This window comes from Mesocricetus auratus, unplaced genomic scaffold, assembly GCF_017639785.1.
Source record: "Mesocricetus auratus isolate SY011 unplaced genomic scaffold, BCM_Maur_2.0 Super-Scaffold_100015, whole genome shotgun sequence".
Taxonomy (NCBI): Eukaryota; Metazoa; Chordata; class Mammalia; order Rodentia; family Cricetidae; genus Mesocricetus; species Mesocricetus auratus.
The window spans coordinates 44,100,050-44,123,932 of record NW_024429198.1 but is presented as its reverse complement, the minus strand read 5'-3'; the positions used below and the strand labels follow the sequence as shown (position 1 = coordinate 44,123,932).

The following is a 23,883-nucleotide window of genomic DNA, read 5'->3' as shown; positions in this document are numbered from 1 at the left end:
ATCATGCAGCAGTGTTTCAACTTGTAAGAAGGGTGAATAGTTATGGCGTGTGAATTGTGTCTCATTCTGAAAGTCTATTTTAAAATTAAACTCTACATCCTAATATCATTCAAAACACTTAAGAGTTCTTTTCTGATGAATATTAGATGTGTTTAAGACTAATATCCAATTTATTTATCCAAACATGAGGAGTTCTACAAAGTTCTTGATACTTTGATGGCGTTCAAGCAGAACGTATTTTAGATTCAAGTTCTTTCCCCACAAAATTCTTCTACATTTTAAGAGTATAATACACAGAGAAACAGTATAGAAAGAAATTACTATAGCTACATGGGTAAATGAACTCTCACAAGAAATCCACAAACTTTTCAGGACATAGTGTCAACATGCCTTCAGTCCCAGTATACAGGAGGCAGATCTCTTGGGTTCAAGGCCAGCCTGGTCTACAAAGCGAGTTCCAGGAAAGTCAGGGCTACACAGAGAAACTCTAGAAAGAAAAAGGGAAGGAGGGAGGGATGGAGGAATGGAGGGAGAGAAGGAGGGAGGGAGGGAGGAATGGAGGGAGGGAGAGAAAGAGGGAGGGGAAGAGGGGGAGGGAGGAGAGAAAGAAAGGAGGGTGGGAGGGAGGGAGAGAGGGATGGAGGGAAAGAGGGAGGGAGGAAGGCAGGGAGGAAGGGAGGGAAGAGGGGAAGGTATGGAGGGAGGGAGGGAAAGAGGGAGGGGAAGAGGGGAAGGGAGGAGAGAAAGAAAGGGAAAGAAAGGAGGGTAGGAGGGAGGGAGGGAAGAGAGGGAGGAAGAAAGCAAGGAAGCAAGCAAGGAAGGAAGAAGAAAGGAAGGAGAGAAAGAAACTACAAACCAAAATATAGATTTTTATGTATAATTTCAATCATAATGTCCATATGAAAATTTAACTTCTCCAAATTAGAAGACAGAAAGTATCACTCAGTCTTACCTGGCTCTGTTACCTGCGCTTTCTGTATCAGAACATCTCTTATTTTCTCCACCCACAGGTATAGGATACTTTCACCAATGTTCTGTCTAAACAAAATCCAGGAGTAAAATGCATTACTTCAAAAATTTATCTTCCTAAAATCCAAAAATATATTTATACTTATAACCTATGACATTATAATAAAGCCCACATGCCTTTCCAAATGCGTAACACACAGAATTTACCAACACTTACGTCTGAGTAACATATATTGCATATACCAACATTAAAGATTCCAAATGGCTCCAATATTAACACACCTTAATTAAAACTTAAATTAAGGAGAACAATTATATCCAAAGAAGGGACAGAAAATGTCTAAATCTGAACTACACAAATGAGATAGGTATAGACATGATTTGTTTCTATCCATGGGGGTTTGGGGATTTGTGTCCATCCACACTACTAGCTTTTCTCAACTCTGAACAATTCAATCTACTTGTTTGACACACAAATCCTTCAACAAAGCTTACATAGACTATTTCAGGAATTTAGCTTAAAAGAGCTAAAAGACATGTAACCCATCACTTTTATATCTATAACTTTTTTTTACAAACTCGTCTACTACATATTTGGTTCATTTTGGTTTCAAATATTTGGCTGCCTCAGAAAATTAAATTTTATCTCAAATCACTGAGAAAAAGAATGTGTTTTGATAGAACATCAATAAAATAAAGATCAAGTATCTAGTTTTTGGGGACTGATGAGAACTGTTAGCTTCGGCGTGTGTTTAAAGAAATGCTCTAACCAATCACAGCAGCGTCTTACTGCTTTCCTTTAACTCCCCTCAAAATCATTATCCCTCTTTATCATCCTCCTCTCTATCCACCAAGGGAACTGTCAAAATAAGTACTTTTCAAATATCTCCAGACTGTCAAACCCACCCACCTCTTTGGTATATAACTCCTGGCACTAAAATGGTCTTTGCTGAAACCCTTTGTAAGCTTTATTTGTAGAGAACATGGATGGACATCAACTAGAAAGATCTTTAAAGACAGAGAATTTCTTTTAAAGAATATCCACTCCTATCTTCTCTGGGCAGTACAAGATCCAATGTATTAAGTATACACTAAGTCCCAAGGACATTATATACACCAACACAGAACTGTCCAAAGATAGCATCATGATTTCCCCATTATAGAGATAAGCAAACAAATTTACAGAAATCAATTAGCTTGTCCAACAGTTTTTGCCAGCAATTAAGAAGGCCCAAGGTAAAGTAAGAACTGAGAATTGAGGTTCAATGCTTAAGTCAATTGCATTTTGCTCCCCTATCAAACAGCTAATGATAAGGACACTTCAGTAGTCTATGGGATAGATTTATATTCAGTCTAGGAAGCTTAGAAAAACACAAGATTCAACGACCTAGGTGCATGGGAGTTATCCTTCTTTTAGAGCCTCTAGTACACACTGCATGAGGTCTTGGGGCTATGGTAGGGATCAGGATAATGTCAGCCCTTTCTTAGTGTAAGGTAACATTTTTCTGGGGAAAAAAATCACAGCTTTATAGAGAGTTCTATCTCCCACTCTTATTCTACGGAATTCCTCATATCACCATTACCTAGAAATTTTAATACTAATGGGTACTGAACACCTACTATATATAAGAAGTGTCAAAATACATCAGTAAACACTCTCTAGCCCCTTTGAAACTTGAAAATCATCCCTTCATAAATATAAACTCACATTCAGATTTTGTTCTTTGTCAAGATTTTTTTTTTTTGGTTTTTTGAGACAGGGTTTCTCTGTATTGTTTTGGAGGCTGTCCAGGAACTCGCTCTGTAGACCAGGCTGGCCTCGAACTCAGAGAGATCCACCTGCCTCTGCCTCCCGAGTGCTGGGATTAAAGGCATGTGCCAACAACGCCCAGCTTGTCAAGGTCTTAATGTATGCACCCATGTTATAATCTGTATGTCTACTCACTATGTATCCCAGGCTACCTTGAACCCATGCTCTTCGTATCTCAGTCTCTGTACTGGGCTTACAGACTGGAGTCACCATATCCGACTACTCATTCATCATATGAAAATAGTATCTTGGAAGAATTTCTACAACGAGTAATTTTCCACAGCAACAGAGGAAACTCAACCTTCACTTCCTATATCTTCTCCTCACGTGCCTTCCCAAGAAGGCACTTCTACTGAGCTTCATGCATTGCCCTGTCTGCCTTCACTAGTACTTGCGAGACGGCTGCTTGAGAAGCCAGTGCAAAGAGGCATGGGGGTCCAGTACAAATCATTCTCTACCAGGCTCCCAAGTCTACCACTAAAGAACAAAATGTTTGAATTAGAAGTTTGATGGGGTAGTCCTTCTGTGTATATGTTTGTCTTTTGGTTGATAAATAAAGCACTGTTGGCCGGGGGTTGGTGGCGCACGCCTTTAATCCCAGCACTTGGGAGGCAGAGGCAGGCGGATCTCTGTGAGTTCGAGGCCAGCCTGGTCTACAAAGCTAGTTCCAGGACAGCCTCCAAAAACAACACAGAGAAACCCTGTCTCGGAAAAACCAAAATAAAATAAAATAAAATAAAGCACTGTTGGCCAACAGAGAAGCAAGATAGGTGGAACTAGTTGTCGAGGAGGAAACTGAGAAACAGAGGCACAGTCATTCACCATGTAGGACACTAGGAAGAGGTTCAGACCCATTCTCCGGTAAGAGAAATACTCAGATTAGCAGTTATGGGTTAATAGTTAAGTTAGAGCTAGCCAACAAGAAACCATAGCAAATGGCCAACAGCTTCATAATTAATATAGCATCTTGCATGTTCATTTGGTATTGATGTGGCTCTGGGACCAGGCTGGCAGGAAGAATGCTGGTTACATATGGCTCCAGCAACATGCAGCAAGAATGTCCATTTAAAACTTGACAAAAGAGCCGGGCGGTGGTGGCGCACGCCTTTAATCCCAGCACTCGGGAGGCAGAGGCAGGCGGATCTCTGTGAGTTCGAGGCCGGGCTGGACCGACAGCCTCCAAAACAATACAGAGAAACCCTGTCTCGTAAAATCAAAAAAAAAAAAAAAAAAAAAAAAAAAGACACATGGCCAGAAAAACAAAAAGATTTACAGTAAAGTCAGATTCAGATGAAGTAAAACCTCTAAAAGGTTTACAATGTGTTTTAAAATATACATAGGCTTGGGAGAGAAAAAGAAGCAAGACAGTGGTTAAAAAAAAAAGAAAGAAAGAAAAGAAGAAAGAAAGAGTAGCTAGGTGTGGTGGCACACGACTTTAATCCTAGTACTCAGGAGGCAGTGGCAAACAGATTGCTGTGATTTCAAGGCCAGCCTGTCATACAGAGGTAGTTCAAGGGCAGCCAAAGTACACAGAGAAATATGTCTCAAAAAAGTAAAAAGCAAAATTAAAAGATATAGAGTAATAAAAAAGTCTGGATACTGTATGCTATTGTGTTATCTTTCAGTTATTCAATTGCTAAGGAAGGAACAACTGCTAAAATACACTTGATTATAAATGCTGTCAAATTAATGCAAATTATATATTTCAAAAATGCTTTCACTTCTAAATTTAAATATAAGGACAGGTTACAGAAGTTCTCTTGCAACAAGAATTTATTTCTATCTTTTAACTATCCACTAGGAGTTAGTGTGACTTATTTTTAAAAAAAACTAGACAGAAGCTAATTAAATTGCACAAAGCTGACAGGCTTGTCTACTAAGCCCCCACATGTTCCTTTGGTTTATACTCTCTGGCTAATGTTAGGAAGATCTGCTTTCCTATACACTTGCAGCATCAGAAAGTCCAAAGCAACAGGGCTGATCAATGACAGATGGGAATCTCCAAAACTGTCTGTATCCTAAAATAAACCTATTCTCTGTAAGCTATCTCAAGAGTTATGTTTAAATGGTGCAAAGCTAACAAACCAATACTGCATATGAAATAAAGTGTATTACATGGGTGTCATTTCATCCTTACAATGATACTATCCTCATTCCATCAGTATGAGAGTAAACACAAGGAAGTATGCTACTCAAAAGCTGATTCCAGAAGCTTGACTGACCAAAGCAGCTTAACACAGCCTAACAGGCTGTTAATATTATGCAAGTACATAATCATCCTCATTCCCATGAATGGAAAAATATAAAATTATTAAAAGTTGCTAAGCATTAGTGGCACATGCCTTTAATCCCAGCACTTGGGAGGCAGAGGCAGGCAGATGTCTGAGAGTTCGAGGCCAGCCTGGTCTACAGAGGGAGTTCTAAGACAACCTCCAAAGTAATACAGAGAAACCCTGTCTCAAAAAAAAAACAACCAAAAAAAAATCATTAAAAGTTGCCACATGAAACTTAAAAAAAAATACCATACAATTCATATTGCTATTTATACCACAAGAAAATACTATTATTAGATGACAATTATTATTCAAGCAATTTTACTAATCAAAACATGACCTCTCTCTTATCTTTAGAACAAACTGTTTAAAATCTCTGAGTGAGGTAGAAGAGGTTATTTGCCCTGTAAGGGGCTTCTATTAGTGCACAGACTCTAGGAATCTGAGCAGGCAGGCAGGAAACCACTGCACAGACTGTGGCACGGGCAGGGGAAGGAGAAAAATGTGTTAATATAAGGGAAGTCAAGGGTGGAAAGGCTTTCATGAAACATAGAAGCAGTCAAGTAAAATGTGAGCTGAGACGTGACCACTAGCCGCTAAATTGACTGTAAGCAAATATGTACCTTATTCTACATTAAATGGTGAAAACAAGATAAATACAGTAATTGGATTACAAAGAGAAGCATGTGGGAAATACAATTTTAGAATGGCCAGTAATGTTTAAAGCAGGTTTCAAACACATTTAATTAAAGAAATAATTATATACCGAAGATAACAAAAACTAAGGAGGACCCAAGAAAGGTCATTTAGGAAGAACAAGTAATATGGATTCTATGATAACTTATCATTTCTAATTAAAAACTTTGGGAGGAAAAGGAACCTGGCCTTGATCCCTGGGACATAAAGGGGGCACTCTCACTGTACCAAATGGGGTGGATACCTAGAACATACAAGATATGCTTACTAGGTTCCTGGATTCAGGAAGAAAAAATACCTAATAATCCAGAATAGTATTTGGTTTAATAAACCAATATATTTAATTAATCCAAATCAACCTGATCTTCTCTTGACTAACAACTTATCAGCTTCCTTGCAAATTTCCTCCATTAATTCCTGTTGCTTTCAAGGCAATCTCAACAGAGAAACAGGCTTGCCTTTCCAGACTATGTCTTATCATTGGCACCCACCACTCAAAATACAGCTTTCAACAGTTCTTACTGTTAAGAAGAAACTCCTCACAACCTGCCAAATTCAGATTTTCCTGTGCACCTTTCCAGGTCTTGCCAACTGTGTTAGTCTGTCGCTTATTCCACTTCACGTCACCCACCATGCTGGGCCCTCTCACTGAAATCAGTGTGAGCTAATTAACTCCGTTCTTAGTCAAAAGACTCCCAGACCCCAATAAAGCTTTCAAACTCAATCACCATCACGGCAGAGTTACAATGCTGTAGGTAATACATTCCCTTACCACATTAGAAAATCTAAATGCTAAGCAAACAGATAATTTCTGGTTTTGTTAAACTATGTGTATCTAGGAGCTAATACATTGCCCACCATATAGGAATGGATGGATGGATGGATGGATGGATGGATGGATGGATGGATGGATGGACAAAAATCAGTGCCTCTGTAGGATCTTAGTCTTTCAGATTAATACAAGAGAACTATCAAAGTATTTAGACCTTTAGTAAGTAACTATGGTTTGAATTATGTCATTATTTTTATTCATCATATGCTACAAGAATGCACAAGTACAGTATCTCTGAATTTGTTTTCAGAAGCCAAATGAGTGTTATGTCTTCCAACTTTACATACTACCATATTTTTTGATGAAATGCACATATGAAGTTATATAACTAATCTTTCAAGTTTGCTAAAAGTGAATGTTATTGCTAATGAAAGAGTCTAACAGAAGGTTCAGGAATGATCACACCTGTCAAGAAAAGCCCAGAGCAGAAATCACTAGCAGAATGCTTGTGAAAAGCTACCTGTCATTTACTTACATATATATTTCCTCAAGGCTGTTTGATAAGTCTGCACGTTCTTGCCCTTTCAGCCAAGGAGCACTGAGATTGAACAAAACACAGTACAGAAAATCACTCAAGAATTAGATGAATATTTCAAATATTCATTAATGTTTTTTTAAATCTATACAAAATTAAAATGTTTTCATTGGCCTTAATTCATTTAAACTGCTCAAGAAACCATAGCAACCAGTCGGTGGTGGCACATGCCTTTAATCCCAGCACTTGGGAGGTAGAGGCAGGTGGATCTCTGTGAGTTCAAGACCAGCCTGAACTCTCTGAGTTCCAAGACAGGCTCCAAAACAATACAGAGAAACCCTGTCTCAAAAAAAAAAAAAAGAAAGAAAAAGAAACCATAGCGAAATCAACACCAATCTTACTGAATTTTTATGAGTTAACAAAACAGAAATTGAGTTCCTAAGGTACCAGAAACCCACCCAAGTTTTTATCAGTAGCAGAACCTTTTCAAGAATTTAACACGCCAGATTTTTAATGGCTACCACAATGCCAGGATCTCCCAATTCTTTTCTAGATACAAAAGCTAGACTGACTAATAGGTTACTCTCAAGAATGAGTCCACCCAGGCATTGGTGGCGCATGCCTTTAATCCCAGCACTTGAGAGGCAGAGGCAGGAGGATCTCTGTGAGTTTGAGGCCAGCCTGGTCTACAAGAACTAGTTCCAGGACAGCCTCCAAAGCAATACGGAAAAACCCTGTATTGAAAAAACAAAAACAAAACATAAAAAAGAATGAGTCCAACAAGTTGCCATGTGATTGTAAAAATGTCTTTTTTTCTGAAAAAATATTTAAAACCATTCTGTATATATCTTTTGCAATAGATAAAAATGCAGAACCATTTTTGTTAGTTTTATTGGCATAGTTTTGAGATACACACAAAAATAACACTTCTAGATACAACTTTTCATAGCCAATTTATACAACTCTGTTCCCATGACTTTTCTAAACTATGAAGTTACAGGTGAGGTAGGCTACAGGTAACTTGCATCAATAGATCGGGACTCATGCAGATGAAATTTGAACTACTAAGAAGTGGTTCTTCAATAGCAGGCACGGCCACCTGCAGCACACTGGACAATTTCAAGAAGGATGGCAGTGTGAAGTTAACACAAGAGCTGAGTTAGCAGACTGAGCCACAGGAATGCTCTCTTCCCACAGCTCTGCACTTTCTGACCGCTGCACTCCCATTACACCAGGCAGCATGTATCAGTATGTTTCAAATCATTCTATAAAATGCTCTATACTATCTTAAAACATGTTCCTAATTTCCAGTTTCTTTTCTCTTTTTTGTTTTGTTTTTTTGTTTGTTTGTTTGTTTTTCGATACAGGGTTTCTCTTTGTCCTGGAACTAGCTCTTGTAGACCATGCTGGTTTCAAAATCACAGAGATCCGCCTGCCTCTGCCCCCCAAGTGCTGGGATTAAAGGCGTGCGCCACCAGGGCCGGCTTCTATTTTCATCTTAAACAAATTATTTTGTACAGTGACTGTACAGAAAGCTATCTTTGATAGTAAAATATTTCCATAAGAATATAAAGGTAAAAATATAGCTTACTTCAACTGGTAAACTGGTGGTGCTGTACCTGGATACTCACTCGGTAACATCACCTACAAGGAAGTTTTAAAACAAATTTGCTTACACTGATCACAGCTGAAAAGCAACTACATTTAGAAAGCAAGCCAATGAACAAGTTCCTAATTTGTCTAGACAAAAGACAAACCACTGGTTTATATACTATCAAATGAAAATCCCCTGTCATAGTTATGGTTCCATAAAAAACACATTGTTAGAGAGGTTGTCTTGGTTTTAGAAGCTAATTCTTGGCAAAGAAACTATAGCAGAATGGAAGTTAAGAATAGGGTTAAGGGGGCTGGAGACAAGGCTCAGAGGTTAAGACCATTGGCTGCTCTTCCAGAAGACCCTGGTTCAATTCTCAGCACCCACATAACTGCAAAATCCACAATTCGGCATCCTTTCTATGAAAATATAGCAGCCGTGGAATAAGCACTAAGACAGAAAGACACAATTAATTTTTTATGCTAAGCACAACTGAATCTCAATAAAGAGACAAGTATTGCTCTATGGATTTTTATTCATAACCGTCTCTTCCTCTGAAATGTCACCGTTCCAGGTCTAATCCTCCTGTTATTGGTTAGAGTAACAAAAGGAAGTGTAACTCAAGCCTGCAAGTAGTTATTAAACATTATTAACATGTTTAATAATTAGAAGAATGAAGGCAAAATTTCAACAATCAGCAAAAGCATTATTTCAAATCTAAATATCTATATTCGAAAAATCATGACAATACAGCAAAGGCAATGCAATAAGAATCAAATGGCAGGCTGGGCATTGGTGGTGCACGCCTTGAATTCCAGCACTCAGGAGACAAAGGCAGGCAGATTTCTATGAGTTCAAAGCTTGCCTGATATAAAGAGCGAGTTTCAGGACAGCCTCCAAAGCAATATAGAGAAACCCTGCCTAGAGAACCAAAATAAATAAATAAATAAATGAGCAAATACTCGAATGGCATCAGTTATATATGAAATTCGGTTGACTGGAAGAGAGCTACAAGGAGAAGAGCATACCATACCTGCAAGCAAAGTGTCCACTTGGGGTCGTCGATGTCGTCACTGATTCTAATGCAAAATATTTTGGCACGATCATCGATGACGCACCACTCCTCGCCGTAAATAGCTGCCATTGCTTCAATCTCCTCGCTCTGGAAGTTGATTGTAACAAATGAGCGCGCACGGGTAAGCCTATTCTTACTGCCTTTATAGCGTTAACAATTAGCATACCTGCCCAGCACAAACAAGAGCCTTGAGGCCATATGTTCAGGGCATGTTTTGCTGTCTGCTTTCCTAACAATTTTGCCATGATTGCAACTATAAGGATTCAGGCATTATGGTGGCATGCCTGTCACCTGACACAATGCATTCAGGCAGTACCTAGTCAGCCCAGGGTTCCATGACTACTAATCTGCGGGCTGGTGCACAGGGCCCCGTTAAAAGAAAGACCCTACCCATTACACTCTCTCAGCTCTCCCCCTCCCCCCACTTTCCCACTGCTCCCCTGGGGCAGCGGAATCTTCCTTTCTGTCCTCTCTGTGCCCCTTAAATCACTTTTCTCTTTCCTTCTCACTAAGCTCTGTCTGCCCGGCATGTTTGTCCCTCTTCCTCAGTCACCCTCGCCGGCCATGGAATCTGCCTTGGAATCCATGCAAGGTCCGATCAAGCTTTATCATAACAGCAAGCAGCTTGCGTGTACACCCGCGGACAGGCCGACACGACACGCAAATATATCCATCCTGTAATGACATCTACCGAACGACAAGGTCACCCCCGCACCATTGCACCTTATTGCTGTTGAGGTCTCCTTGAGTACTTGTTTTCGATGTTTTTAATCTGAGAACAAGACTAAGGTTTTTCTTCTTGCTAACTGCGTCATAGCGCTGAAAATGTATTTTAGGATTAAAGAGCAACGACAGCCAGGTGTGGTGACGCACACCCTTGACCCTGGCTGTCTGGAGGCGCAGGCAGGAGGATCTGTGGGCTCGAGGACACCCTGGCTGACGGAGAGAGCTCCCTGATCGCCATGAACACGCAGTTGGAAAATGGGAGGCTCGGTGGCGTCCTAATGGCTGACGCATCGGGGGCCACAGGCTGCACTGGGGAGGCCAGCGCAGACACCACAGAGGCCAGGCTTGCTGCGTCTGCAGTGTGGCTCCCTGACCAACAGCCTCACCTGTTTCTGGTCGCTCCCGACGTCCCCCTCCGCCATGGGGCCCGTGGGAACAGCCACACGATTTCCACTGACTTCCCAGGAAACAAGGACGGGAAGCAGCAGCGACTTTACAGAGCTGTTGTGCACCGGAAATGAAAGTCCGGTACCGCCTACCATGCACATCTGCTTCCGGGTCACCTCCCAAGGATGGTGAGGTAATCCAGATGCTAGGCTTTCTAGCCCTGCAGTCTTTTGCGCATGTGCACCTAAGACCCTATGGGTGACTCAGAGGAGCTTACTTGCTTACGTTGCTGCTAGGTCTTTCTTTCTAAAGGGATAGGGGTCTTCTGCACCCCCTGCCCCTCACCATCGGAACCATGGGAGACATTGTGGATTTACACCAGATTGCACCAAACTTTCAAAGCAATTTTTGGTTTGTTTTTTTTTGTTGTTGTTGTTGTTTCTTTCTCTCTTTTTTAATGTTCAGAGGTACTTGGTTATTTTTAGCAAAACATTTCATTTCCAAAAAGAATTAGCTGGATAAAGAGCTAAAACTCCAAATCAACCCTTCCCCCAGCCTTAGTTCCTAGAGACTATGTTGTATGCAACAGGCCTAGGGCCAAAACTGAACACAAAGGAGCTCTAGCCCCCACAACCCCCCTCACACACAGCCTCCTAGATATTTGGATCCTGAGGACTGTTTGACTGCCACACCAAATCCAGTAGATTCTGTGTGACAAGTTCCACAGACTGAGGCGATAACTTCAAAAGATGGAGGTCTCCTGGAAACGGTTGTGGTACTCTCGGCCAGAGGGGGAAAAAAATGAGCTGTAGTTCTCATGGCAATTCCTGTTCTTCAACCCTTTTCTCATATGAACAAAATGTTCCTGAAAGCCTATGCTGACATTTTAAACAAAATATAAAAATGAGAAACCGTCCCCTGAGACATGGTCACTGACCATGACCTTGTCCCCAAGAAAACCAGAGCTTTATGAATCATTCACATAAGTAAATAGTAATAATATTAATAAAAACTTGCCCAACAATAAAATTTCATATGGCTGTACATGTGTGATCGAGAGTGGTTTTAATGTTTGGTAAAGAAAGCTTTTTCATAAGGAAAAAAGCTAAAATAGCTCAATATTTCATAGACTCACAAGAACTAGGCAACAGATATCAAACAGTTGTGAACTAGGTAACAAATGTTAAACAATAACTAACCATAAAAATTTATTAACCTGATCTTAAAAATAGGTGGTTAGCTATGGCTAGCCTTGAATGATTTTTTTGATTTATCATTTTATTAGCCTAGTAATGATGATGTCATTTATCTGCTTCACTGAACGCAAACTCTGAGAAGATGTGCTTAATCCTGGATAAAAAGCCTTGCTAAAATACACTCAGATTCAAACTGCCTCTGTGTTTGTTTCTGTTTGTCACTGCCAAATCCTTACTCACCTAGTTTTCGAGAACCCTCATTCCAGGGTCCCCCATATCCGACTGGGGTGGTCTGTGACAGCTGGTGCCCTCAACGTGTGACTCGAAGTAGGTAAGTTTTCTCTTCCCTTTTCTTTCCTTTTTCCAAAAAAAATACTTTTTCAGGTAAGGATAGGACCTTGCCAGAGTGTTACAGACTCCTCGATAGACATCGAGTTAAGACACCAAGAAGGTAAGAATCATGGGGCAGTCACAGTCCAAAAACAGAGGTTTGTTCCTGGTAGCATTGAGTGATATGTTAGAAAGTAGAGGTGTTAAAACTTCAAAGAAGAGTTTGGCACCATCTTATGATTGTGTAATAAATGTCAGTCCATGGTTCCCAGAGGAAGGAAGCCTGTCTGTAGAAAAGTAGAAAAAAGTAGGGCAAGAGATGAGGAAATTGGGGAGCTGGAGAGATGGCTCAGTGGTTAAGAGCACTCATTGTTCTCCCAAAGGTTCTGAGTTCAATTCCCAACTCCCACATGGCAGCTCACAACTGTCTGATGCCCTTCTGGTGTGCAGATATTCATGCAAAGTACCCATATAAATAAATAAATCATTTAAAAAAAAAAGAGATGAGGAAATTTTATGAATGCCATGATCCTAAACAGGCATTTTCATTATGGGTACAAATCAGAGATCTCCTTTCAGAGAAACCAGAAATGGAATTCTTTGCAGAAGCACGCTCTGAGGATGAGGTAATTCCTCTGAGGAAAGAAACTAAGTCATATAATACCTCCTCATCTACTACTACTCTCCTCAAGGCACAACTGGGGGATGATTGGATGAATGATGAGGAACAATGAAAAATGGGTGATGAAACAGGAATATGATCTTGATCAGGAAAGGGATTGTTTTTATGGTGAGACAGAAATAGATATTTTTGCGGCAGACACTGCTCCTCCTCCTGCTGCTTTCAAAGCAAAATTAGTAAAGTTTGAAAGAAAGATGCCAAATAATAGGGGGTTTCTATAAAAGAAGCCAAGCAAAGAGGAGATACTTGGATTTTTGTTTTCCAGTAACCAGTCTTGAAGGAGAGACACCCCAATGGGAACCTCTTCCTTTAAAAACTCTTAAAGAACTGCAGTATTTTGTTAAGAGCATTGGGCCAAGTGCTCCAAACACTTTACAGATTGTAGAAATGTTGGGTAGCATGTGGTTAACTCCTTATGGTTGGCATCAGACCGCAAAGTCCACTCTTAGCCCAGGGCACTTTATAACATGGAAGACTGAATATGAGGATAGAGCAAGAGAAGTAATTCAGAATTTAGTCCTCACAAAAAAGGCAGGTAAACCTACTGTGTCAATGCTCTTGGGTAGAGAAGACTATGCCTCCCCCCAGGAACAAGTTAGTTTAAAAGGGGAAATAGTAGAGGAAGTTTCTAAGATAGTAATAGCTGTTTGGAGAAGGCTCCATCCTGCTGATGGTAAGACAACTGTATTAGCAGGAATCAAACAAAAACAAGATAAACCATATGAAGACTTTATTGCTAGGTTAGAAGAAGCATTAGGCAGGATGCTTCCTCCCTCTGAGGGCTTGGACATGTTATTAAAATAACTTGCATGGGAAAAAGCCAATACTCTCTGCCATCAAAGCATGTAAAGATGCCTCACCAGCAGTGGTCCAGGGTGTGGCCTATATACTGCAGCTATGCAAGGGCAACATTTCTGTCCCTATGTTCAGAACTTAAAGAGAGGAAAAAATTCATGCTTTTCTTGTAGACAACAAGGACATATAAGCCATAACTGTAAAAAAGGAGATTTCAAAAAATAAAAGAAAAATCAACCTCCAGGGCTATGTCCTCGATGTAAGAAGGGAAAGCATTGGAGAAATGAATGTAAATCTAAATTTCATAAGGATGGAACCCCCCTGGAATATGAGGAGACAAAAAACGGGATGAGGGGCATGCCCTGTGCCCCAAAATAAAAAAGGGCAAAATGGGGAAATAGAGGAAAGTAAAAGTGAATTAATTCCTCTGGCTACTGAGTTTAGCATCTTAAACTTACCCAGAGCAACCCCAGGAAGTGCAGGATTAGATCTTGCAGTAGACAAAGATTATTTACTTTCTCTTTATGAGGGAATACAATTAGTAGTTACAGGATTTAAAGGGCCACTACCACCTGGCACCTTTGGTCTTATAGTACGCAGAAGGTCAAATTATAAGAAAAATTTTGGGCGGGGCGGTGGTGACGCACACAGTTTAATCCCAGCACTTGGGAGGCAGAGGCAGGCGGATCTCTGTGAGTTCGAGGACAGGCTGGACCAACAGCCTTCAAAACAATACAGAGAAACCCTGTCTCATAAAACCAAAAAAAAGAAAAAGAAAAATTTTGAAGTACTTCCTGGAGTAATTGATTCAGACTTCCAGGGAGAAGTAAAAATTATGATTAGGCCATTGAAAGAAACAATACAACTACCTAAGAACCTACGGGTACCTAAGATAATACTACTCCCTTACATACAGCTCCCCAGGCTAGAGGCTAGAGGGGATGAAGGGTTTGGCTCCACAGAGTGGTAGCTTGGACTCAGGAAATTACTAGACAGAGACCTTTAAAAACTGTAAATGTAGGAGAAAATATTCAAGGATTATTAGACACAGGAGCAGACAGGTCTTGCATTGCAAGGGACACGGCCTGTAGTTCAAACCTCTCCTCTGGTGGGATTGGGGCTAGCTTCCAATGTAGCTCAAAGTTCAAAAATCCTCACATGGAAATGTGAAAATAAAGTAGGTACTTTTCAACCTTACATTATTCCCTCTTTGCTATTCTCCTTATGGGGAAGAGATATCTTGGGGAAAATGAAAGTAAAATTAACCATGGATAAAAACTGGAATGGTTCCAGGACAGCCTCTAAAAACAATACAGACAAACCCTGTCTCGAAAAAACAAAAACAAAAAAAAAACTGGAATGATCAGCATTTTATAAAGGGGCTGCTGGTGAATTATATGTAGATAAAATTTCATGGATTAATGATGAGCCTGTTTAGGTGAATCAGTGGCCCCTAACTCAGGAAAAGATACAGACTTTAGACCAACTAGTAGAAGAACAACTGTAGTTAGAGCATACTGAAGAATCTAACAGTCCATGGAATAGTCCTGTGTTTGTCATTAAGAAAAAATCAGGCAAATGGAGACTTTTACAAGATCTTAGGGCTGTTAATAGTTTTACAACCAGGACTTCCATCCCCAGTAGCTGTCCCCAAGAGTTATTATGTGATAGTTATAGATTTAAAGGATTTTTTAACATAAAACTACAACCCAAAGATACAGAGTTTTTGCCTTCAGCATTCCTTCTGTTAATTTTCTTTTTTCTTTTTTCTTTTTTCTTTTTTTTTTTTTTTTTTTTGGTTTTTTCGAGACAGGGTTTCTCTGTGTAGTTTTGGAGGTTGTCCTGGCACTCGCTCTGTAGACCAGGCTGGCCTCGAACTCACAGAGATCCGCCTGCCTCTGCCTCCCGAGTGCTGGGATTAAAGGCATGCACCACCAACGCCCGGCCCTTCTGTTAATTTTCAAAGGCCATTTCAAAGATATCAATAGAGTTCTCCCCAAAGGTATGAAAAATATTTCCACTCTGTCAGAAATCTGTAGATCAAGCCTTAAGATCCATTAGAGATAAATATAGAAAGGCCTTCATATTACATTGTATGTATTCTCATAGCAGAAAAAACAAAGGACTTAATGAATTAATTTTGAAAAATATGATTGAGGTGTTGACTCAGCAAGGGTTAATTATTGCCCTGGACAAAACTCAACATAACAAACCAATAAATTATTTAGGAAAAACAAGTTATAGTGAATTTATCACATCTCAAAAATTGCAATTTAGGATTGATAAATTAAAGAGAATGCTTTTCAAAAATTATTGGGAAATATTAATTGGGTTAGTCCTTATTTAAAAATTACTACCAGACATCTTTTATTTGAAATTCTAAATGGAGATCCTTACCCCAAATCTAAAAGACAGCTTGCAAAAGAAGCCTTAAAAATTTTAGCCGGCCATTGGTGGCACGTACCTTTAATCCCAGCACTCGGGAGGCAGAGGCAGGCGGATCTCTGTGAGTTCGAGACCAGCCTGGACTACCAAGTGAGTTCCAGGACAGCCTCCAAAGCCATAGAGAAACCCTGTCTCGAAAAAAAACAAAAAAAATTTTTTGAATTAGCCAGGCATTGGTGGCATACACCTTTAATCCTAGCGCCCGGGAGGCAGAGGCAGGTGGATCTCTATGAGTTCAAGGACAGCCTGGTCTACAGAGAGAGTTCCAGGATACCTCCAAAACAATAGAGAAACCCTGTCTCGAAAACCCCCCCAAATTTTTTTGAATTAATAGAACAAAAGATGCAAGATGCAAAAGTAAAACAAATAAATTATCTAAAATCATGGTCCCTTATTATACTTAAAACATCTTACTGCATGTTTATGGCAAGAAGGTGTACTAGAATGGATATATCTTCCTCATACTCAAGTGAAAATGATATCTTCTTATCCTCTTATGTGCAGTCAATTACTTATTAAGGGAAGGTTAAGATCTAGGTAATTATTTGGCAAAGAAATGCAAGAAATTAACATTCCTTATAATAAGGAACAATTGGAATATTTAGTCATACTGCAGATGATTGGGGAATTGCATTAGCTTATTATATGGGACAAATCAAATATCATATACCTCAACACCCTCTATTATAGTTTGTAGAAGAGATAATCTTTCCTTCAAAAATAGCATTGGAACCTATCTCCGATGCCCTCTTGGTATTCACAGATGGGTCATCTAATGGAACTTCAGCTGTGTATATAAAAGATAAACCTGTAATTATTAAAAGGAGAAAAGGAATTTCTACACAGCAGGTGGGAATTATAGCAGTTATTGCTGCCCTTGAACACATAACTGAAAAGTTTAATATTTATACAGATCCAAAATATGTAGTATGTTATTTCCTAATATAGAGACAGCTCTTATATCTGGAAATTATATCACTCTTGTTTCAGTTGCAAAATATAATTCAATCAAGAAAAAGAAAAATTTTATAGGACATATCAGAGGACATATTGGCCTGTCAGGTCCATTGGCTTCAGGATATGCTATGGCAGATTTATTAACAAAGGAACACTTGATTGCTAGTATGGTGGAACAAGCATTAGAAAGTCATGCTTTACATCATCAGAAAGCTTGAGAAAGATGTTCAATTTAACACGAGAACAGGTTAGGCAAATTGTGAAGGACTCTGAATACTTTCCTGATATATAGCATCCATTAAAAATGGGAGTTAATCCAAGGGACCTTATGGCTCAAGTTTCATGGCAAATGAATGTAACTCATATCCCAGAATTTGGAAAATTGGCGTATGTACATGTTTCTGTAGACACTTACTCTCATGTGGTCATGGCCACTTCAAGAACTGGAGAAGCTGTGGAAGATGTCATACAACATCTTATTACATGCCTCCCCTCGTTAGGTATGCCAAAAAGATTTAAAACTGATAATGCTCCAGCTTATACTTGTCAAGCTTTTGAGAAGTTTTGCATTCAATGGGGTATAGAACATACAACGGGAATTCCATATAACCCCCAATGACAGGCTATCATAGAAAGGACTCATCAAAATCTTAAGGTAAAACTTCAAAGACTAAGATCCAGTGGTCTTTAGTATTCACTTCATCAATTATTAAGCCGTGTTCTTTTTACCATTAATCACCTTAACACAGATGATAAAAGTTTTACTCCTATGCAAAAGCATTGGGCCCCCCTACAGCAGACTGTTACTCCTTTAGCGATGTGGTAGGATCTTTTAACTGGCACCTGGAAAGGGACAGATGTGTTAATTATCTCAGGAACAGGATATGCTTGTTTTTTTTCCAAAAAATGCAGAAACCCCAATCTGGATTCCAGACAGACTTATTGAACCCTTCCACCAAAAAAGCCTCTATTGAGAACCCAGAAAAGAAGGAAACGAAAGAAGGTGAAGGAAGTAATACGGGAAATGAAGAAGCTTGCTCTCTCTCCTCCACAGGCCGCATCGCCTCCCCCTGCGCTGTCATCCACCCACCTGGGGACAACTGAAGAAACTCACCCAGAGAGCACAACAAATGGTCTCTGATAACGGGAAATCACCCTCGGCAGAGAACACATTTCTTGCTATGCCTGGTATGGTCACTACACTGGTATACTGTACCTCTGCAACCTTGTTTGGGACGTATGTTCCTCATCCTCCACTCCTTCATCCCATGGGTTGAGGATAAGGTGTATATCAAGGTCAGTTATTAGGAGGAAACCCTAATACTTCTCATTTGACTTCCTCTGTAATTAAATATGAGGGAATGTCAGACTTGGCTCCAATTTTCATTACATTAAGGGGAATACCCTCCCCAGGGTACCTTCCCATTATTATAAAACTGATGCTCCAGATAGAATTTTTCCAGATGAGGGAAGAAGGATAGTATGTGAGCTTGCAATAAAGATTTGGGGATTCTGTAATTATAATGAAACTTTTATTAGGCCAGAAGAACCTATACCCCTTAAAGAATGTCTACAAGAATGTCGGGATAAAGATCAGCTATGGGCATCCTCGTTTGAAAAAGAAAGTCCAAGATGGCTTAAATGTGGATTTGGCAAATAGGTTTCAGTACATGATCCATGGAAAACTCTAGAAAAAATTATGAAAATTCTATAGTCAGTCCTTTTCAGGATTACAGAGGATACTTAACGACATCATATGGACAAGAACCTGAAATATTTAGACATGAGCCTATTAAAAGATGGTACACTCCAGGATGGGTAGAACCTATTTATGTTAGTCACTCTCCATTATACAAAGTTTCTGATGTTTTTCCAGAATTATTTACCTTTTTGCTGTAACTGACATGGTTTCTTTAAAAAGACCTAGGCTACCTAAGAGCTTTCTTATGGCAGTTAGAGCTTGCCTAGGCTATCCTTATGGCATACTCACTGCTAGACAGCCTTCAGATTTAAAAAATTACTAAAGTAGAAAGATCTAGTCAGTTGTTCCAAATGTATTTTAACAAACTGTGCTAAATATATATCAACGAAAAATTATTCAATTATTTTGCTATTACGAAGACCTTCTTATATTATGCTTCCTGTAGATTTAAAAAATGATGCTTGGTTTGACAATGAAGCCTTACAAATCCTAAAAGAGTTAATGACTTAATTAGACCAAAGCATTTTAGGCATAGGTGTTTTAATAGCCATTCTTACTTCACTTACAGTCTCAATAATTGCCCTATTCTCAGACATAAAACTTCACATTTTGTTAATGACTTAAATAAACATGTCTCTTTAATCCTTTCAAGGCAAAAAATTATAGATAAAATATGAGAAGCAAAACTCGATGCTCTAGAAGATGTAGTTTTGGAACTAAGATAAGAGGTAGAAAGTATTAAAGTTCAGCTTTCTATCAAATGTTACGCCAGCTTTCGTAACATATATATATAAAGCCATTACCTTATAGTGAGGGTCATAATTGGAATTTATCTAACAATCATTTGTTGGGAATTTGGGAAAACGATGATATTGCTCATGATATGGCTCAATTACAAACCCAAATCTTGAGCCAGGCGTGGTGGCGCTTGCCTTTAATCCCAGCACTCAGGAGGCAGAGGCTGCTATGACAGCTGGCCAGACAGGGTCCCTGTCATGGTTAGATGAACAATAAAATCTTGCTTTTACAGTTCAGTGGGTCTGTCTCCCTGGTGGTCTCTGGGGATCTTCACGACTTGGGCACAGCATTTGGGGGCTCACCTGGCACAAGCACATTGTGTCAGACCTGATCTGCAGGACACATCGTTGCTGGATGCAGAAGAGTCCTGGTTCATGGATGGGAGTAGCTTCATCAGGGATGGACAGAGTATTCATAGATACCTTTTGTGGATGGACGGAGGCCTTCCCCACCAAGGCTATATACCAAAGACAGGGTATTCAGTCACCAGGATGATGATGGAGTCCTATTTGGGTTACAACTCGGAATCCAATGGCCAAACAACCAGGCTGAACCTGTTGACCCAAATCGTGTCTTAATAGACAAACCCAGGTTTGGCTCCATCAGTTCCAGCCAGCCCACCTCTGCCTCAGTCTCCACTCAAGAAATTTTAGAAACAGTACTCCAACAATCTATCTATTTCTCAGTGTCACTAACCCCAATGTTACTAAGCTCTGCTGGCTCTGCTATGAGATACCTCCACCATACTATGAAGCTATTCAGTTGAGAAAAATTCTGACCAATGCTGCTGGTACTCAAAAGTCACTTTAACTTTACAGCAAGCATCTGGATGAGGAAGCTGTCTAGGTTCCATCCCACCTACTCATTATCACCTCTGTAACCAAACATACCCCAGCATTAACTCGGAGGGCTACTCGATTCCCCCACAATGATACGTGGTGGGCATGCTCCACTGGCATTTCTCCCTTCACACACACAAAGATAATCTGGGTTGCTCTCCAGACTCATCTATCATACAGAAGAGCAGCTATTAGACCTCATAGAAAACCACAAAGCTAAAAGAGAGCCCATACTGAAATCACCCTCAACCTCTTAGTAGGCGCGGGCATAGCTGCAGGTATAGGGACAGAAACCACAGCTCTCATACATTATTCTACTTTAAGAATAAGCCTAGATAGCTGGGCGTTGGAGGGGCACACCTTTAATCCTAGCACTTGGGAGGCAGAGGCAGGTGAATCACTGTGAGTTCGAGACCAGCCTGGTCTACAAGAGCTAGTTCCAGGACAGCCTCCAAAGGCAAAGGGAAACCCTGTCTTGAAAAAAAAAAAAGAGCAAGCAAGCCTAGACAATGACCTTAAAAGAATAGAAGATTCCACTACACACCTAGAAGATTCCCTTTCTTCCCTGGCTGAGGTATCCCTACAAAACTGTAGGGGTTTAGATTTACTATTCCTCCAACAGAGTGGATTGTGTGCAGCCCTGCGGGAGAAGTGCTGTTTTTACAGAGACCATTCAGGTCGCAGAAAAGACAACATGACTGAAATCAGAGGAGGGCTAGAAAGATGGAGAAGAGAACTCGAAGCTCAACAAGGATGGTTTGAATCTTGGTTTAATAACTCACCCTGGCTCACGACGTTCATATCCACGATAACAGGACCCCTGGTTGTCCTCCTGGTCCTGCTTACATTTGGTCCCTGTATTCTAAATAGATTGGTACAGTTTACAAAGAATAGATTGGGAACCATACAGCTAATGGTTCAATGATCACAACATTACAGGCCCCTAGGAGCAGTACACAGTTAAAAATTAAGCTTTAGAGGCTGGACGTTGGTGGCGCACATCTTTGATCCCAGCACTCGGGAGACAGAGGCAGGGGATCTCTGTGAGTTCAAGGCCAGCCTGGTCTACAAAGGGAGCTCCAGGACAACCTCCAAAACAATACAGAGAAACCATGTCTCGAAAAACCAAAAATAAATAAATAAATAAGCTTTAGAAATCCATGATTAGGCCAGGCGTTGGTAGCACCTGACTTTAGTCCCAGCACTTGGGAGGTAGAGGCAGAGGATCTCTGTGAGTTCAAGGCCAGCCTGGTCTATAGAGGGAGCTCCAGGACAGCCTCCAAAACAATACAGAGAAACCATGTCTCAACCCTGTCTCGAAAAAACAAACAAAATAATAATAATAATAATAAGCTTTAGAAATCCATGATTGGGCAGGGTTGGTAGCACATGACTTTAATCCCAGCACTTGAGAGGGATCTCTGTGAGTTCGAGGACAGCCTGGTCTACAGAGTGAGTTTCAGGACAGGATCTAAAGCAATACAGAGAAACCCTGTCTCAACCCTGTCTCGAAAAACCAAAAAAAAAAAAGGAAATCCATGGTTGGATTAGTGCCAAAAACCATAGCTGAACCCTTCCCCCAGCCTTAGCTCCTAGAGAATATGTTGTATGCAGTAGGCCTAGGGCCAAAACTGAATTCAAAGGAGCTCCAACCCCCCTCACCCCCACCCCCAGCCTCCTAGAGACTTGAATCATGGGGACTGTTTGAAGGCAAAAGAAACTCCCCAGTACTCTCCATGAAATTCAATTCTGAAAAAAAAAATTGGTACAATAGGCCATCTGCAAGCCATAGAAACCACAGAGTGTTTGTTCCCTCCCGGTACCAGCCTTTGAGAAAAATGGGTAAGCAGGTATTACACGCCAAAAACATGACCTTGAAAAATGTTCTTGATGGTTCCCCAAATGTCAGCCAATCAGAAGCCAACCCGTACCTACTGATGTAATCCAGTATCTTTTGTCTTTAAAACCTAGCTGTAGACAGAGAGCTTCACTCCCTCTGGAGGCTGCTGCGTCACCTTGCTAGCTGGGGCCCCTCCTGCGGTAAGATAGAGTCATCAATAAGCCTGTGCATTCGCATCGGTGGTCTGTCTCCCTGGTCTCTTCGGGGAGCCTTGTGACTCGGGCACACTATCGGTGTGGTAACGCACACCCTTGACCCTGGCTGTCTGGAGGCGCAGGCAGGAGGATCTGTGGGCTCGAGGACACCCTGGCTGACGGAGAGAGCTCCCTGATCGCCATGAACACGCAGTTGGAAAATGGGAGGCTCGGTGGCGTCCTAATGGCTGACGCATCGGGGGCCACAGGCTGCACTGGGGATGCCAGCGCAGACATCACAGAGGCCAGGTGTGGCTCCCTGAGGAAAGAACTTACCTGCCTCTGGTCGCTCCCAACGTCCCCCTCTGCCTCCGCCATAGGGCCTGCAGGAGCAGCCACACCACACGATAGAGTCACTGACGTCGCAAGAAACGAGGACTCGCAAAGCAGTGACTGCACAGATCTATTGTGTATCGGAAATGAAAGCCCAGCACCGCCTACCATGCACATCTGCTTCCGGGTCACCTCCAGTGCAGGGACTAGGGCCCCTGATTGCTGGGCTTTCCGACCCATTGCGGTGTAGTTCATTCTTTTGCGCATGCGCGCCTAATAGGCTATGCAGAGGAGCTTGGCAAGCGGTCTTCCGCACCCCCATCCCTCACCATCGGGATCGTGGGAGACATTTTCAAGGCAGTTTTCAGGGGTTGGTTCTAGTTTGATTTTTCGAGACAGGGTTTCCCGGTGACTTTGGAGGCTGTCCTGGTCCCTCCCCCCCCCCCCCCCCCTTTATAGACCAGGCTGGCCTCGAACTCACAGAGATTTACCCTCCTCTGCCTCTCGAGTGCTGGGATTAAAGGCGTGCGCCACCACTACCCTGCTCGTTTTTCGGGTTTTTGTTGTTGTTGTTGTTGTTAAAATTTGTTTCTTTTTTTGATGTTCAGAGGTACGTGGTTATTTTTAGCAAAACAGTTTGATTTACAAACAGAAATGAGCTGGAAAGGGTAAATAATTTGAAAATGTGAGAAGCCTTCTCTCACGGTTGGCTTGTGATACAACATTGTGTATAAGAACAATTTCCATGTGAGACGCTAATTATTCTAATTAGAGTAGAACTGGATCATTGATTCATTGTGCAAAGAATGGCTAGCCTGGTGTCATTTCTAACATCAAGAGGTAGAGACCGGGATCTAGGAGTTTAAAGCCAGCCTGGTCAACATAGTGAGTTCCAGGCTAGGGAAGGCCATATATAGGGAAACGAAATTGAGTCA

General features: G+C 40.9%; 1 protein-coding gene across 7 annotated transcripts in view; it reads right to left on the bottom strand.

Annotated features, from left to right (window-relative positions):
* The window catches only part of Impact (impact RWD domain protein), a 36,715-nt gene extending 13,596 nt beyond the window's left edge, over positions 1-23,119 (bottom strand). Inside the window, exons 1-7 of one of the 7 annotated variants that reach the window (XM_040757862.1) lie at positions 22,952-23,094; positions 22,513-22,616; positions 21,364-21,443; positions 9,683-9,811; positions 8,647-8,699; positions 7,056-7,118; positions 953-1,038 (exon numbers count right to left, since the gene is read on the bottom strand). In XM_040757862.1, coding sequence (XP_040613796.1) covers positions 953-1,038; positions 7,056-7,118; positions 8,647-8,699; positions 9,683-9,793 — 313 coding nt within the window. In that variant the 5' untranslated portion in view covers positions 9,794-9,811; positions 21,364-21,443; positions 22,513-22,616; positions 22,952-23,094. Of the gene's footprint in view, positions 1-952; positions 1,039-7,055; positions 7,119-8,646; positions 8,700-9,682; positions 9,812-10,447; positions 10,803-10,836; positions 12,240-12,273; positions 12,742-21,363; positions 21,444-22,512; positions 22,617-22,951 lie in introns of those variants that run through there. The other 6 variants (XM_040757863.1, XM_040757857.1, XM_040757861.1 and 3 more) reach the window with 6 other exon arrangements.
* Positions 23,120-23,883: the final 764 nt, after the last annotated feature.